The 18,265-nt window shown below is 44.9% G+C and overlaps 1 protein-coding gene across 1 annotated transcript in view; it reads left to right on the top strand.

The window, feature by feature from the left end:
* LOC124552329 (ectopic P granules protein 5 homolog) overlaps positions 1 to 18,265 on the top strand; it is a 358,669-nt gene that overhangs the window by 45,537 nt on the left and 294,867 nt on the right. The window contains exons 5-7 of the mRNA XM_047126600.1: positions 1,451 to 1,570; positions 3,311 to 3,528; positions 14,352 to 14,670. Of these exons, the coding sequence (XP_046982556.1) occupies positions 1,451 to 1,570; positions 3,311 to 3,528; positions 14,352 to 14,670 (657 nt within the window). The remainder of the gene's footprint in view (positions 1 to 1,450; positions 1,571 to 3,310; positions 3,529 to 14,351; positions 14,671 to 18,265) is intronic.

Here is an 18,265-nt window from a genome sequence, read left to right as displayed (position 1 = left end):
TAACTGCTCATCAGGAAAGGAAGTGGCGAACGGGATACATGCTACGTCTGTTGCCTTTGGACGTCTCCTACATTGGGTCATTCTGTATAAAGATCTGATACTATGCGCCAGACTGAGGATGTATTGAGCCATTGTTGCTTCTATCCTGCTCTGTGGTTGTGAAACCAGGACACTGTATCACTGTGATCTCAAGAAACTGGAAGGCTTCAACCAACAGAAGCTTAGATACATTATGAACATCAAATGCGATGACTTTGTGTCAAACACTACGGTTCTTGAGAAGGTATAGATGTGTAGTATACAAGCCATTGTTATTGGTCACCGGCTCAGATGGGTTGGGCATGTCCAGCAGATGAGAAACAACACTTTCCTTGACAAATTTTGTTTAGTGAAGTTAGCACACATAGAAGGGTCTGTGATGCTCCTCTGAAGCGCTGTAAGGACAAATTCAAGAAGAACCAGAAGAGTCTAAACATTGGCCTGAGTAACTGGAGCATCACAGCAGAAGATAGTGGTGCAAAACTACTTCAGCTGCTGTTTTGCGTTTTGATCAGGAATGTCAGAGATAGAAAAATGAAAAATGTCACAGATGAAAAATTTGCTACCCCCTGCCACACCCTCCACCTTCTGTTATGTTTAATATATGTGGTCACATGTTTCATGCCAGGATTGGTCTGCTAGGCCATCATGGGTATCTCGATATCTGAACTGCCGTGCAATAGTGAAATTGAAGGATAAAAATGAAAACTCAGATACAAGTATCAGCCAATGCTGTTCCACTAAACTACAGATGATGTAAAAATCAGCAAATGTACTGATGAGTGTAGTTATGTTTTAAAATTATGTCTATGAAGGAAACATACTGACTGACATCACACATTCTTGCATCATAGATGATCATTTGATTTGATTTTTATAAAACAGATACATCACTCTACTTGATTGCTCACAGCCTTCTGTGCATCCAGCGCATGGTCCACAATATTTTTCTAAAGTTCTGAAATCATCTTGGTAGGTGGCAGCACTAGACAGATATGGGGCATAAGACATCTCAGTGCTCAAAATTGTGTAATGCTTCTGTGAAATATTTGGGACCCATCAGTCATGGAGGGGTTTAGTATAAACCTTTGTTAAAACAAAGTACTTAAGGCAATTGTGCAAATACTCTGAATGTTGTTATATTTTGTGCTGTAACTGTAGCTGACTAGTTCCATATCTTATAGGCCATGTCAAAGTCATCATCTCTGGAACATTCAAACAAAGAAACTGAATCAGATTAAACTTCACTTGTACTGGGAGCATTTGACAATCCAACATCTGTGGCCTGGTATGATATAACAACCCTGTACTTGTTATTTATTGCTTTCTTCAGTTTTTATCACTGACACACCTACCCGTATGCCCTGTCGTTCTGACCATTGACTGATTGCCCCTTCTTTTTTTTCTCTAGGTGGCGCACATGAACCGCAACGAGCTAGCGGCATTAGCACGCTCCCTAGCCAGCGTGAGGGATGTTGTCCACCAGACGCACTCGCTGGCCTGTTATTCTGCTGAGGTCATCTGGTTGCAGGTCAGTCTCCCATTACATGTGTCAGAAGTGTTTGGAAGACTTAACTTGCAGGGTCCCACTTGTGTTAATGCAATTTGACCACCTGCATGAACTGTGCAACTCCAAAACAATGAAGACTGCAAAATAAACTGACAGTAACTGATACATTAGATATCAGATCTATTCTTTGTTTATTTACAACTTGTTTACCCATTCTTTATTCCTTAATGTGTCTATACTTTGTTTTCTTGTTCAGTAGTAGTTTATTTTATCTATTGCGGAAAAGTCCCACAAGCTGTGAATCTTGGTGCCAGTCTGGGTTGCGGGGAATGAAAGGACATAGTGTTAATTGTTGTAACACTGATATGCAGAATTCTTAAACACAGTATTGAAATATATGCAGCAAGTTACTTTTTCTCAATCGCAGAGTAAATATACTGCTCTTCTGTATTAGTTTCGATTCAACAGTTATGAAAAGCATAGTTTGCTACTCACTGTAAAGATGACACATTGGGCTGCAGACAGGCACAACAAAAAGACTGTTACACACTGAACTTACAGACAAAGCCTCCTTCAGAAATCAAAGGAAAGCACAAATGCTTTCATTCAAACAGGCACACCTTATGCGCACTTGACCGCTGTCTCTCGCTCCTGAGGCCATATTGGAGCTGTTGTGTGGAATGAAAGCAGGAATTGGGAGTGGGACAGGTAATAGGGAGGTCTAGCAGAGTACAGGTGGGGGGAGGGGAGGGGGAGGGAATAGCGCTCTCTGGCAGAGCATGCGCAGCATAGATGGTGCGCAGGATAAGATTGCCAGGCGAAGCTTCAGGAGGCTGTGGGGGATGGCAGGGGGAATGGGGAGCAAAAAAAGGAAACGAGCAGAGAGGGGAAAAAAACTGGTGGGTGCTGTGGTGTCACCGCCAGACACCACACTTGCTAGGTGGTAGCCTTTAAATCGGCTGTGGTCCGTTAGTATACGTCGGACCCGCGTGTCGCCACTATCAGTGATTGCAGACCGAGCGCCACCATATGGCAGGTCTAGTCTAGAGAGACTCCCTAGCATTCGCCCCAGTTGGCAGCCGACTTTGCTAGCGATGGTTCACTGTCTACATACGCTCTCATTTGCCGAGACAACAGTTTAGCATAGTCTTCAGCTACGTCATTTGCTATGATCTAGCAAGGTGCCATATTCAGTTACTATAATCTGAACAGATAATATTGTGAATCATGTACCGTCAAGTGCAACATTCATCATTAATGGATTAAAGTTAAGTATCAGACTAATTACGTCCGCTTTCTGAATTCTAAGTCTTTGTCACGTTCCAGACCTCACGTCAATAGAGTCCTTCCTTCCTCACGCCAGCCTGCATGAGCTAAAACGCATGCATTTCGGCCCCCACTAGTAACACGGTGTTGGCTCTTCTGCCAACTACAACAGGTGTGTTGACAGAGATCCAACTTATCTGATCCACAGTGTCTGAACATTATTTGGTAAAGAGCCTACTCCACTAAATTTTAGATAGGTAATTTGATACTCAGCTCCTATAACACCACGTGAAAAAAAAAAAAAAAAAAAAAAAAAAATCAAACTGTACAATGGCTACTGATTCTCTGGTTGGAGGGAAGCTAAGGCTTACCACCTCCAGTAGGAAAATGTCTGGTGAATGTGTGTAATGTTAAAAGGAACCTTCCGGTCGAGGGTGGCTTCAGCTTTTGTTCGCTTACTGTCAGCGCTGCTGAGAGCAGTCGTCACCGTTGCAGGCGGAGCACTACGTGCAAGGCGTGGAGGCCAGCTGCGGTGCGTCGCAGCTGCCGCACAATGCGCCGGCCGCGCTGGCGCCGTGCGAGGAGGTGGAAGTGGGGGCGGAGGAGGCGGGGCTGCCACGGGGTTCCCCGCAGCAGCGCTGGGGGCTGCTGGAGCTGCGCCACTGCGTCTCCGTGCTCTTCACCTTCCAGAGGCGGCCCATCAAGGATGACAAGTACGGACTCTATCCCTCTGTACACTGCCAATCATTGTTAACTCCCCTGTGCTAGTACACAACTAGTAAGCCCCCAGTCACTTAAAGAATTGAACTCCCAGGTATAAAGCAGTTTGCAATTGCGACGGTGCTTTTATTGTTCCTCCTGCAGAAAATGTGTTCTATTCACCTTGCGGTAATTATGTCTTTTGCAGTCCAGTCCATTAGCCTGCCTTGTTAGAAAATGAACAATCTTTCTCTACTAGAAAAGCTGTAGTAGAGCCAGTAGTACTACCCTTCTCTATGGATCGCATTAAAAGTTAGTTTCACGTCTTTGCAAGCTGTTGAGTGAAAGGAGAGTCTTCAAATAAAGATTCTATTATATTCTCACTTCTTGGTTACAAAATAACTGCCATGTCCATGCTGATCAGAAGTAGGTATGGGAAAAACCCACCATCCAAAACTGATATCTCCCTTTTTAGTTCCGAATAACTGATATTTTTTTGATATTCATTTGGTTTGGTTATAACATGTTTCTTTATTTCTTGCTAATAACCAGGTAAAAGACTGAAATATCAATCATCCACAGCAGTAGTTCCAAAATTTTGGGTATTTAGATAAACCCTTTTGAAAAATGAGTAATTTTTATCAGTAATTTTTTTTTTGCTTTGCAATATTCCATTATTATAGAAAAAAGGAAAAGCAGTTGGTGATGATTTAATAAGAATACCAGCAGAAACTAGCAGCAAACACATAGCATAAGAATTGGTGTAGCATTGGTGAGACAATAATATACCTGCTGCCTTTGTGGTGTTCCCTACTGGATGGCATGCACATACATGCAGTGTATGGCAATTGCTCCATTTGGTCTGTCTCGTAGTTTCACGCTTTCATTGTCAGACATTAGTTGTATTACGGAATGGCACCGTCCATATTCTGCAAGTATTTTACAAAATGTGATACCAGTGAAGTACAGTGCTCCATTTCCTTTAAAAGATTATTGGAAGGAGCCACCATAAACTTGAAACGTGATATAAGGAGAAAACTTGTAACTTAACAATTCATTGTTAGTTTACAATAAAAATTGAAAGTAGCTGATGAGTTGCTTGTGTCTACGCAACATGCCTCTATCTGCTTGTAACCTTTGAAGACAGACAATTAACTTGAAAAATGAGTCCTTCAGCCTCAGTTTTCACGCCTTAGTACTGGCTGTCCCTAATGCCCAGATAGTGATGTGTTCATGAATTACAACACAATTTTTGAGCAAACATTCAAAAAAGCAAGAATCAATTGAAGAATACTGGTGATTTTTTGTATTATGTAGCCACTCAGCCACTTGCCACTTTTCAAACTCAGGAGTCAAAGTTCTTCGGTGTTCGTTCAGTTTCTATGTTTATTTCAAGACATAATAGGAATGAAAAACTGGGGCAGTTGTTTAAAAAAATGTTTATTTTGAGCAGTTTTAGCACTCAGTTTAAACTGGCATTGAAAAAAATTGATATAATTGAAATCCTGTTGTTTCAGCAACTACCACCGTACCTAATCAGAAGTTACAATTTTCTCATTAACACGCAATCACAGTGACTCTTATTTAGCCACCTTATGGTATTTAAGTAAACCTGTTACCATAAAGATTACAAAACTGACTGTCAGTGTCATAATGCTCATGCAGATATTCCACCTGCATCTACATCTACATATATACTCCGCTAGCCACCACGCGGTGTGTGGCGGAGGGCACAATTTGCGCAAAGTCATATTCCCCCCCCCCCCCCCCCCTCTGTTCCACTCGTGGATCGCACGAGGGAAAAACGATTGTCTGAATGCCTCAGTACAAGCTTTTATTTCTCTTATATTTTGAATGATTATCATTACGTGATTTGAAAATTAGTGGTAATAATATATGCTCTGCATCCTCGTTGGAGATTGGATTTCGGACTTTAGTGAGCAGCCCCTTCTGTTTAACGCGTCGTCTATCTGTAAGTGTGTCCCACTTCAGACTTTCTATGAGATTTGTAACTCTCTCGTGATGGCTAAATGTACCAGTCACGAATCTTGCCGCTCTTCTTTGGACCTTCTTAATTTCTTGAATCAGACCCAACTGGTAAGGGTCCCATACAGATGATCAGTACTCTAAGACTGGTCGAACTAACGTTTTGTAAGCTCTTTCCTTTGTTGACGGACTGCATCGCTTCAGGATTCTACCAATAAACCGCAATCTAGAGTTCGCCTTACCCGTTACTTGTGTAATCTGATCATTCCATTTGAGATCATTTCGAATTGTCACACCCAGATACTTGACTGATGTTGCCACTTCCAAAGACTGATCATTTATTTTGTACTCATACATTAATAGGGATTTTCGCCTTTTTATACGCAGTAGGTTACACTTACTAATATTGAGAGATAACTGCCAGTCATTACACCACACATTTATTTTCTGCAAATCCTCATTTTTTTTGTTCACAACTTTCGTGTGAGACTACTTTCTTGTAGACTACAGCATCATTGGCAAACAGTCTAAGGCCGCTGTCAATACCATCAACCAGATCGTTTATGTAAATCGTAAAAAGCAGAGGACCTATTACGCTTCCTTGGGGCACAACTGAAGTTATTCTTGTTTCTGTTGAAGTTACCCCCTCCAGGACGACATACTGCTCCCTGTCTGTTAGAAAACTTTCTATCCAACCGCATATGTCACTGGATAGACCATAAGCGCGCACTTTTTGTAGCAAGTGACAGTGCGGAACTGAGTCTAACGCCTTTTGAAAGCCGAGAAATATGGCATCAACCTGGGAGCTGGTATCTAGAGCCTGTTGTATATTATACACAAAGAGAGCCAGCTGTGTCCCGCATGACTGCTGTTTCCTAGAACCGTGCTGGTTTCTGCAGATGAGCTTCTCAGAGTCTAGAAAGGTCAACTGAACCCCTTTGAATGCTTGCTTCTCGATCCCAACTTGCACGAGATATCGCACGTATTTTAGTTAATTCGAAAGTCACAGCTTACACACAAAATCCAGATGGGTTCATCTTTCTCACTCATTTGTGTTCTGTTTGCAGTACTCCACAGTCATGTTTAATCATAATTCTGCAGAATTATTACATCTACTCAGAGCTCCTTGAACATGCATCCAAACATGAAGAAAGCTGAGCTCCAAACTTAATCTACCCTACATTACAAAGAATGCTTTTAATAAACAGCTTATATAAGAAAAAGTTTGTGAGCTAAAAGTGTTGCTTAATTACTGCATTTATGAATTAATCGAATCACTGAAAAATTTGCATAATCTTCAATATGAAAGCCTGAAGTTAACCTCTGGCCACAGGTGTCAACAACAACAATATCAATAGCAGTAAACAATGAACAATAACAGGCAGAAAGCATACTGCTACTCAAGAGTACCCCTTTCTGTGCATGAGTGATTTATCACCATCTAGTGTGCTTGCACAGATTCACAAGAGTTTTGAACAGCTTTTTATTTCCAAAGCATGGATAATGTGTGTGCTATTTCTCATAAATCCACCCGTTCTACCGTCAGATGACTGTTACACTAGACCTGTGCCAATTGTGGTGGATCGTCAACTAATACTGCCTTTAGTTGTACATCACTGTTCACCTAGAACTAATGCTGCCAGAAAAACACACTGGGGACAGAACTGAAGAATCCTGATTGCAAGCTTGAAGATGAAGAGTAAAGTGGATGCACCTTGAGCAGATATTTTCAGTGCAGTAATACTTATACAAAACTAAATGGGGGAGAGAAATCATGAGCTTCAGTGTGTAGAGAGATGAAGTCCAGTCCAGAACTGTCATTTATTATTTGATTTACATACTTTAAATATTATGGAGAAACAATCTCTCATCAGACTGTTGATCAAGACACTATCAAATATTTTGCCAGAGCATTGATACAGTGCTGGCAGATTATTTTAATTTTTTTATTTTTGGTTTTCTTCGTGGATTTTCCATCCCATTGAATGGCTGTGTGTTATCTACAGTATCTGTGGCCATACAGAATTCTCAGTTCCCCACAGATTGATAGACTGGCATTTGATATTTAAATTCACCTATGTTTAACAACAACAAATGAAATGAATTTCTCTCAAAGATACCTCTTGCCACTTACAACTGATTCAGATAAATATTTATATGGTACTGGAAAGTGTGGATAAAATTCAAATCGTGCAAGGAATGAAAGTAGGTGTAGTAACACTATTCACGTTTACATCACACTTCACTTAGTGTAGACCGGGACTGTGTCCTAGGCATGCCCGATGTTAACTGACTGGGCACGGTCCGTGCTGCCTGAGTTGTTGTTGTTGTTGTTGTTACGCCGGCAGAGGTCGCGTCCGAATTCTCGCGTGCCCTCTGGTGGACGGGACTCTACTTGCGGCAACTACCGTCCGTGACGCTCCATGCCGATGTGCGCCTACCGTGATTTTTCCGGTGACTACTGCACTCCTCCTCCTTCGGGGGGTGAGGCCACTGTGATCCACTGCGTCGGAAAGTGCAGCGTCGGGCAGGAGCGATGACCTCCATATCCATTGGAAGGCCGGAGTCGAGGGGATCTGCCAACCCTCGAGCCGGAACCTTCGAATACGGCTGGAAGTGACCCACACGAAGAGGCCCCCGACGTCCCACCACCGGAGCCCGGGACAGAACGGGCGACAAGCTGTCGAACTCCGGATCCTGTTCCACCTCGGGAGGGGCAATACCCAGTGGCGGGGACGATGGGGAAGGGACGACCACAGGTGAACCAGCCTCCTGAGAAACCGGGCCTGCGAGGGGGGCCGGCTCTCGCTGGGGCATCTCGAACGATGGCGATGCCAGTGCTGGAGCTACTGGAGGCTGCCAAGGCTCAGAACCATCGCAGTGTGGCAGAGTCACAGCGGGGAGAGGTGGTAACGTCCCCTGAGAAACCAACACGGGTGCCGGCAATGGGGAAGCCGGTGTCCGAGAGGTCGGAAGGTGGGTGCCCGAACGTGGACGTAGCTGATTTTGGTGACGATGTACCACCCGGTCCCCCGCTTGCAAGGTATAGAGCCGGCGGCCATTTCGGTGCAGGACCACCGCTGGTATCCAACGTGGATTGCGACCAAACCCACGTGCCCAGACCGACATACCCAGTGGAAAGCCAGGTACTCTGTTTTGCGAAGACTGGCGAGGACCAGGCCGGAGGAGGTGCAGCAGAGTCCTAGGTTGGCGCCCATGGAGGAGCTCTGCGGGGATGCGGTCTCCCATTGGTGTGGTCCGGTATGCCGTCAAGAAAAACGTCAATGCCTCCTCCTCAGGAAATTCGTGCACATACTTTTTCATCTGCGTCTTAAATGTGCGCACCATGCGCTCGGCTTCCCCATTCGATTGTGGATGGAAGGGGGGAGAGCAAACGTGCCAAATACCAAAGTGCCTACAAAAATCCTGGAAGGTCTGCAAAATAAACTGCGGTCCATTGTCCGAGACCAGGGTGATTGGCAGACCTTCCACAGAAAAGATTTTTGCTAGTGCCTGGATTGCAACTTCTGAAGTGGTTGAGGAGCAGTGAACCACATATGGGAATCGAGAATAAGCATCAATGACAATGAGCCAAAAGCCATTGAGAAACGGGCCCGCAAAATCGATGTGAACACATTCCCATGCATGGGTTGCCGGCAGCCATGAAGAGAACGCTGCCCTGGGAGATGCCTGTTGGCTCGCACACTGGGAACAGGCGGCCACCAAGCGCTCAATTTCTCTGTCAGTACTGGGCCAGTACACATGTCTGCGAGCCAAGGTTTTAGTACGGGAAACACCCCAGTGCCCCGCATGTAATAACGTGAGGACCTCCCATCGTAAACTTGCAGGAACAACCACGCGAGGAGCTGTATCATCAGTAGCCAGAAGGAGAACGCCTTCCAAGACCGAGAGGCGGTCCCGTAGAAGAAAATAATTACGAAGAGGGTCCAAGGCCCGGCCCGGAGGGCGGGATGACCACCCCTGCTGAATGAGGCAAACTACTTGCCGGAGAACCGGATCAACTGCCATTTCCCTGGCAACTCGAGAACTAGTGATCGGGAAGCCATCAACCGCTTGGCGGAACGCCACATCCAAATGAATACACGTAATCTCCTCTCGATCGAACGTAGGATCTGGGCCCACCAGAAGACGGAAAAGGGCGTTGGCGTTGGCATGCTGTCCGGTAGGGCGAAAATGAATGTCATAATGGTACTTAGAGAGGAACAAGGCCCAGTGCTGTAGTCTGTGGGCCACCCTATCTGGAATCTGAGAGGCGTGGCCAAATAACGATATTAATGGCTAATGGTCAGTGATTAACTGAAACTTCGTGCCATACAAGAAAGGGTGAAACTTTGTAACAGCGTAGACAATGGCCAAAGCCTCTTTTTCCACCTGGGAGTAATGGGCCTGCGCGGGACTAAGAGTTTTAGGTGCAAACGCCAGTGGTTGCTCGGAACCATCTGCGTTGCGATGGGCCAGGACCGCCCCCACCCCATTCTGCGAAGCATCTGTAGCCAGGACCAACAGCTTATGGGGGTCAAAAGTAGCCAAACAAGGCGCTGACGTGAGGAGGCCCTTCAACGAGGTGAACGCCCGCTCGCATGCAGGCGACCAATCAAAAGGAACACCCTTGCGCAGAAGGCAGTACAGGGGGCAGGCTATGGTGGAAGCCCTGGGAATGAACCGGTGGTAATAGGCTATCTTGCCTAAAAAAGCTTGTAACTCTTTCAGCGAAGCGGGCCGAGGAAGGTCGACGATACCTTGGACCAAACTTCCTAGTGGCTGGACGTCGTGTCGAGAGATGGTGTAGCCCACATACTCAATGGACGGTTGGAAGAAGTTTGACTTATGCAGGTTGCAACGCAAGCCCACAGACCTGAATTTGAGAAAGAGTGTGTGAAGGTTGTGCAAGTGTTCCTTCGTGCTGCGGCCTGTGACAATTATGTCATCCAGGTAATTAATACAATGAGGGATTGTCGACGTGACGTGCTCAAGATAACACTGGAATATCGCCAGGGCACTGGATATTCCGAACGCCAACCACTGGTATTGGTAAAGGCCAAATGGGGTGTTGACGACCGCCAGCTGTTTGGAGTCCTCATCAAGTGGTATCTGATGATAAGCCTCCAAAAGATTGATTTTCGAAAAATATTGGCCTCCCGCCACGGCGGAGAACAATTCATCAGCACGAGGCAAAGGATAGGTGTCCACCACCAATTGGGAATTAATGGTGGCCTTGAAATCACCACAAAGACGTAATTTTCCCAAGGGCTTCCGTACAATAACGAGGGGTGAAGCCCACTCACTAGAAGAAATGGGAAGAACGACCCCTAGGGCTGTCAGCCGGTCTAGCTCTTCCTTTACCTGATTGGTAGGGAACGTCTTCGGAGACCAACTGTATGGTGTCAGCGATAGAAAAACCGAAAGCTTGAAAGGCATCCAGGCCAAAAAGGTTAGCGGAGCTCGCATCACTGACAACAATAAAAGTAATAGGCCAAGTGACGGATTTGTAAGTCAAGTCGGTAGTGAATTGATCCAGTAGGGGAATGAACTGTTTACCATAACCGCGTAGACGCTGGTAAACTGGCGCCAACGGGGGCGATCCAAGGTCGGAATAAGTTTGTGCATTCAACAACGAAACTGCCGCGCCCGTATCTACTTGCAATTGTAACTGGCGCGACCCAACCGACACTTCAATAAAGAGTTTGTGTGCCGATGCGTCGGGAGCCTGGCCCGATGAAACTTTCTGAATGTCAACGTCCATGTCCTCTGTACCTGCTTCCTTCAATTCTTTTGAGGCTGAACGGCAAACTTTAGCAATGTGACCTTTTTTATTACATTTGCGACAAACGGCCCAATGCTGGGGGCACTCTGACCGATCATGATGTATATAGCACGATGCACAAGAGGGCAACAGGGGCTGGCGGCCGGAACTCTGTTTACGTGTCGTGCGGGAGCGGCCGTAACGGCCGGATTGTACCGCTCGCACGTCGTCCACCCTGGACACAGTGGACGTGGCCGCGCCGCCCTGAACCGCCGTGACGTTGCACCGCGCTTCCAGCTGTTGACCTGCTGCGTGAGAGACTTCATACGATTGAGCAATGGACAGGACTTCCTCGAGGGAAGGGTTTTCTAACTGCAGGGCCCATTGCCGGACCTCCCTATCAGGGACTGAACGAACAATGACGTCGCGTACCATAACGTGGGCGTACGACTCTCGCGACTGCTCCGTGGCAAAATGACACTTGTGACTAAGACCGTGCAGGGTAGCGGCCCACGCCCGGTAAGACTGATGGGGCTGTTTCTTGCATTGATACAACTCGACCCTAGCCGCCACAACATGCGTGCGGCGGCGATAATACGAAGACAGCAATGAACACAATGCGTCAAAAGACAAGGACGAGGGTTCCTGCAACGGCGCTAGCTGCCGCAAAACTTGATACAGCGAGGGAGATATCCAAGACAAGAAGAGAGCACGACATACCTCTGCATCGGCAGCATGAAACACCTGGAAATGCTGCGAAGGCGATGTTCATATGTGTCCCAATCCTCCGCCGTCTCGTCATGCGGGGGAAAGGGAGGAGGGAACGGCGCTGGAGCAGACTGCGTGGAGAGCAACGCCGGAAGCACTTGTTTCATGGTGGCCATGAGCTCCGTCTGCTGCTCAACCAAAACCTCCATGCCGTGGAGAAGCTGCGAAACTGGAACAACGACGCAACACGCGAAAGAACGACCCTACTCGTCACCAATTGTGTAGTAACACTGTTCACGTTTACGTCGCACTTCACTTAGTGTAGACCAGGACTGTGTCCTAGGCATGCCCGATGTTAACTGACTGGGCATGGCCCGTGCTGCCTGAGTTGTTGTTGTTGTTGTTGTTGTTGTTACGCCGGCAAAGGTCGCGTCCGAATTCTCGCGTGCCCTCTGGTGGACGGGACTCTACTTGCGGCAACTACCGTTCGTGACGCGCCGTGCCAATGTGCGCCTCCCGTGATTTTTCTGGTTGCTACTGCAGTAGACATTGGCTGTATAGTTGAGATGCTTCATGATTGACATGCTCATTAACAACACTGAGACAATTTTGAACTTTTGGACAGTGTGCTTCTTCGAAGCTAATTATCAAAAATCTTTTATCTCATTTATTTTGCTGTCTCACAAGGGTATGGTGCAATCCCACCTGGTTGAAAAATGCTTCGAAATTTTTTTCTGCGGAAAGAATACATCAAAAGAAAGACCCTATAAAAATTTTAGCTGCTGAGACACAATGAAAGTAGTTCTGAAAAAATGTTGAAAACTGTCAAATTCTTAGCTGGTCAGGTCGCTGGACAGTTGTTCACCCCTGCCAGAGCTTAGCAGATCGCCGTTGCGCAACACGACATGTGCACATCCTTGGTTGACAGCCCATCGGTAAACAGGTAATGTGACTCAACGAAATCTTAATTTGTAAACCGAATTTCAGTTTTCATTGATAGTTTCTCTGAAACATACATCTACAGTTACTGTTCACTCAAATTTGCAACTCATTTAATGTCCATAGTAATTACCAGTTGCCTTTGTGGTTGTGTAAGCGTTAACAGTAGAGATAAAACTGAATTAATGTTCATGGGGTTTAACACTTAACATTAAGCAGTGTGCACAAAATCTGACCATAACTGTACAAATGGAAGAAAGAATTGCACAAATTAGTTAATACTCATCAAACTGGGACTCACAAAACTGTGAATAAGAAACTGCCCTAAAGATTTACTGTATACAGGGTGGCTACAATGTGGGATTACCCCCCACTAATAACCAACATAAATCCCTAAAGCCGGCCGCGGTGGCCGTGCGGTTCTAGGCGCTTCAGTCCGGAACCGCGAGATTGCTACGGTCACAGGTTCGAATCCTGCCTCGGGCATGGATGTGCGTGATGTCCTTAGGTTAGTTTGGTTTAAGTAGTTCTAAGTTCTAGGGACTGATGATCTCAGATGTTAAGTCCCATAGTGCTCAGAGCCATTTGAACCATTTTTGAAAATCCCTAAACTTGAATGAATGACATGAACAGTAGTTTTTCTTCAAGATATGAACCACATAGAGCTGCTTGTGTGGGATAATGAACCATTACTGAAGATCTAAAAGACTGGGCTCTCTGAGTCACTATTGATATGACCATTGCCAATTTTAAATCTTCTTCGACCTGTTTGAGCAGATTTCAGAAATCACACAGTGTACGAAGTGGCAAAATAATGAAGTTTACTTCAAGTAAAAGTGTAGACGAGATGCCATTAATTCATACCTGAGGTGAAGATGAAGTTTTCTGTTATCCCCACATCTGATGTGTCTTAACGTTAGTCAGTCAGGTTTCATGAAAGAACTGTGATTAAACTGCACCGTTTCATTTCGAGGTGAAGAAAAGAGTCTGTTGTGCAATCGATTAATGCTACGATGCGTTCATAAACAACAATGTCAGTGATAAGTATGAGTGGATTACTGATTCCACAGATTCAGGGACCCCAAGGCATATTGAGACCAAAAATTAAAAACTAGACTGTTTAGTGGCCTGGTGCGTCTTTACTTCTCTCTGGTCTTATCTCTGGAGCTAAGGTGGCACAGTACCTACCAATGTACCATCTCTGACCTACTGTCTCTGATGCTGCCCCGTTCATCGTTATATATTTTTGTCCTGCTACATGGAGGCCTCTTTCGTACAGGGGTCTTCATTTATAACCTTTCCCAACCTATCTGTCTCTCCTTCTGGCCGAAGGAACTATTAGTTCCAAAAACTAGGTAGTGAGTCAATGTACAGCTCTGTGGCTATAACCGGCCACCGTTTAGCTGGAGTGCCACTGCAGGTGCCTCCCTCCCCTCGCAGGTTCATCGCAGACTGCCGGGGCTGGCTGTCGCGACTGGTGGCACTGCTGGTGAGACTGGCCACGTGGCGCGACCACCTCTTCCTGCTGCACCACGTTCTGCGCTGCCCCGCTGGCGTCGGTAGCTGGGCCGCGCCTTTCGTGCAGACCCCGCCCCCGCCACCACACCGCCACTGCATGGGGACGGCGGTCACGCCGGGTGGGGGCGTCGCGGCCGTTGACTCTGCGGCGGTCTTCGCGAGCCCGTACCTCCGCCACGCTGTTGCCGTGCTGGCAACACTGGCCAGGCCCGTACGGGAGAGGGAGCACTTCTTGGAACAGGTGAGGGGAGAGAGTTATCAGTTTGGCACATGAGACATTCATCAGGATCCGCATCTTGTGTGAAAAATGTCACCCAGTGTACTAGTGACATATCTCGCCTTAACTCACTGCCCACGTAAGCCGACAATCTAGCCGAGACCATAGTGCAACTTTGAGCTGCACACCATCAGTGAATCCCTTCCACAGTTCACATTAACCCTTTCCACTCCAATGGCGAGTGGTGCTATACATTGCAAATTTTGTTTTCCACTCAGATGTCAACTTTTGTTCGGAATAGTTTTTGTAGCTGTCATGTGCTCCATTCCTGAATCTGACTATACTGCATAGTAATAGCATCTGGGGAAGTCCATGTTAACTCAGTGTCAAACTGTGGCCGTTCTGTTGAGAGAAAGGTTGTAATTACCATGTCCAAGTTAGTAGGCACAAAATATGTAGTTCTTTGTGCACAGTCCTCTCTGAGGAAGAGATTCTAGAGCTTTTAGGGGAACTTCTAATTGAAAACGAGAGTGACAATAATTTTGGTGATGACAGTGATTCATTTGTAAACAGTTCTATTAAAATGGCTATGGAAAAAGTCCACCCCAGTGAGTTCCAACAAATATCATACAATGAAAATCTTTGTATTGTAATGCTTATGCAAATATACAGAGTGATTCAAAATTACTATTACAGATTTCTAGGGGCTGTAGAGGGGACTTGATGGACAAAGTTTAAATAAAGAACCCATGTCCGGAAATGTACGTTCGGATATAAAATAAGTTTGAAGTTGGATCACTTCCAAATTTCCCACTTCACAGTACACACACAAGCTGAGACAAGGGTATTGTCGTCAGTCCCTGTTGTATGTATGACATCACATAACATCTTTGTCAACTACAACAACGGCTGTGAGAAATCAGTACATTTGAAACTAGGAGGGTTGGTTGTGGTACTCCACAGTCGTATCGCACTCTGGACTTTGAACAGGATATCATTTCCCGTGCCACAGGTTCTTGTCAAGCACACAGTTTGGAGCTCATTGTCTCTACTGTGTGTGTGTGTGTTCGTGTGTTTTCCGTGAAGTGGGAGATTTGTAAGTGATCTGATATTCAAACTTATTTTACATCCAACCTGTACATTTTTGGACATGGGTTCCTTATCAAAATTACGTTCCGTAAGTCCCCTCTACAAATCCTAGAAACCTGTATTTGAATGAAAGTGGAGTTTTTGTTTTAATGTATATCGTGATTGGTGGTCAGTGGCCTCATTGTTTCCACAGAGAGACTCGTACAATTTACTGTGGCGCACTCACTGTCTAGGTGGTGGCATTTAAATAAGAGTGCACAGAGATGTCCTGTGTCTACATTTCTGAGTGCAAAGGGTTAGTATGGACAAACACAACCAAAAAGGCTTCTCTAGGTATCACCAGACATAAACATGTCTACTGGTCACAAATAATGTCAACAGTGGAAAATCCAGGATGGAATGTAACAGTATTATGAAAAGGATAGTTGCTACCTTCCACGTAGTGAAGATGCTGAGTTGTAGATAGGCACAACGAAAGGACTGTCAGAAAATGAGCTTTCGGCCAACAAGGCTTTCATCACAGATTGAATACACACACATACAGGCAAATGCAACACACACACACACACACACACACACACACACACACACACACACACACAGTTTCTGGCTGCTGAGGCCACCAAATTACATTCTCACATCCCCCTCTTACTGTCCATCTTCTTCTCCCCTATCTGATACTCTTCTCTTGTGCTTTCTGGCCACAGTCCCCTTCAAAATTCCTTGGTATCTACCTATCAGATTTGACTTTGTGTCTGACAGGTGATAGGTGAGACGCTGAAACACTAGAAGGCAGGGACTATAATGACAGGTCTTGTTTAGTACTATTGTTACACAGGTGTTGCTGTTATGTTGTGTGGTAACAACTAACCATATAGTTGAGTTATTCAGTGACCCATAAGCACACAAGATGTCCTCCTTTGGAGCTAACAGAATGTTTGAGTTGGGATAAAAAAGTATCGGGTTTTTTCATTTTTTGGAAATAATTTTATTTATTTGTCTGCATTAACATTATCTCTTTCAAAGTAGTTCCTATTAGACACACACTTATGGTAGGACTTCTTCCAATCCCCAGAACACTTCTGTAACTTGATTTTTGGTATAGCACTTAGCTCTTTCAGTGATGTATTTTTAATCTAAGCTGTGCTCGTAAAAAGATAGTCCTTTAAGATTCTTCTTATTTTTACAAACAGAAAAAGGCACGCAGGACCGTATCTGGTGAGTATGGAAGCTGAGGCATCATTAAAGTGTCATTTTTCACCAAAAATTCACAAATAAGCAATGAAATGTAAGAAGGTGCATTTGGCACCAAAAGATTTCATGGTATGTGCCAGTTGCTCCAGTTGATATGCCAAAATTATCAGCAACTCCTTTGATTGTGATTTAGCAATTGTTCATAATCATTTCTTTAATCTTTTTCACATGTTCATCAGCTGTTGTGTCTGACCAGTGATAGGTGACACACAGCAACACTAAAAGGCAGGGGCATCAGAACACTTGGCATCTTCGTCTTCAAGGCCATCTTGGAAATGCTTATACAACTTGTAAACCCTTGTTTGACTCATAGCAGACCTGCCAAAAGCAATATTCAGAATTTCTAAAACTGTTTTACATTTTATTCCATTTTTATAGCAAAATTCCCTTTTTAAAACAAATCAACAATTGCCATTCCTAACCAAATGTATGTAACCTTCTTGACAACTGATGGCAGACTAAACATGCAATATGGCTACAGTGTACACATATGTTTCAGATACATTTACTGACACAAAAACGAAAAATCGCACAAATTGTGCTAATACAACCTGTGAAATTACGAAGTTCCTGATACTTTCTGCACGTGCGCGCGCGCGCCCACACACACACACACACACACACACACACACACACACCTGTGTTGTGCTGGCACTGAAGCTGCACTGGATGTTGGACATGAATACACAGCAGACACTTATTTCTTGCTGCAAAATAATATTTATTTACATATCAGATACATTTGACTTTTTGTATTAAATGAATCTTCAGTGTATTTTTCTGGAATGATTCAGTTTTGTTTTTACATGTGTTCTTGTAGATCTGGAACAGTTATGACCATAATTTTAACACAAATAAAATGTTAGTTACAGTTACACCTCAATCCTGGCAAAGTGTGTGTTCCCTCTCAGCAGGTAAGAGATTAGTGTGTGCACTGCCACTTCAAAATTCAGAACATATGCTGCCTGCGAAACAAAGTGCAGTGCCCAGATGGGGAGGAGCAAATAAAATCAAATTTCACGGGTTGAGAGGGAGGGTATGTGACATAATTTCAGTAATTACAAAACTGTGCCAAATTTATAAAGAAGTTGGTAGTATGAGCCCACTTATCATTATGGTGTTGCTACCCTTCCGGTCTGGATGTATGCTCTAATTTGGTCCGGAATGTTGTCATAAAACTATTGTATCCATCCTCAGGCAAGCTGGCCCATAGCTGTTGTTACTGGTCGTTGATAAGCTCGATACTGGCACTGTGACGGAATTGACGTCTGAGTTT

This window comes from Schistocerca americana, chromosome 10, assembly GCF_021461395.2.
Source record: "Schistocerca americana isolate TAMUIC-IGC-003095 chromosome 10, iqSchAmer2.1, whole genome shotgun sequence".
Lineage (NCBI taxonomy): Eukaryota > Metazoa > Arthropoda > Insecta > Orthoptera > Acrididae > Schistocerca > Schistocerca americana.
This window is presented reverse-complemented; position numbering and strand designations above follow the sequence as displayed.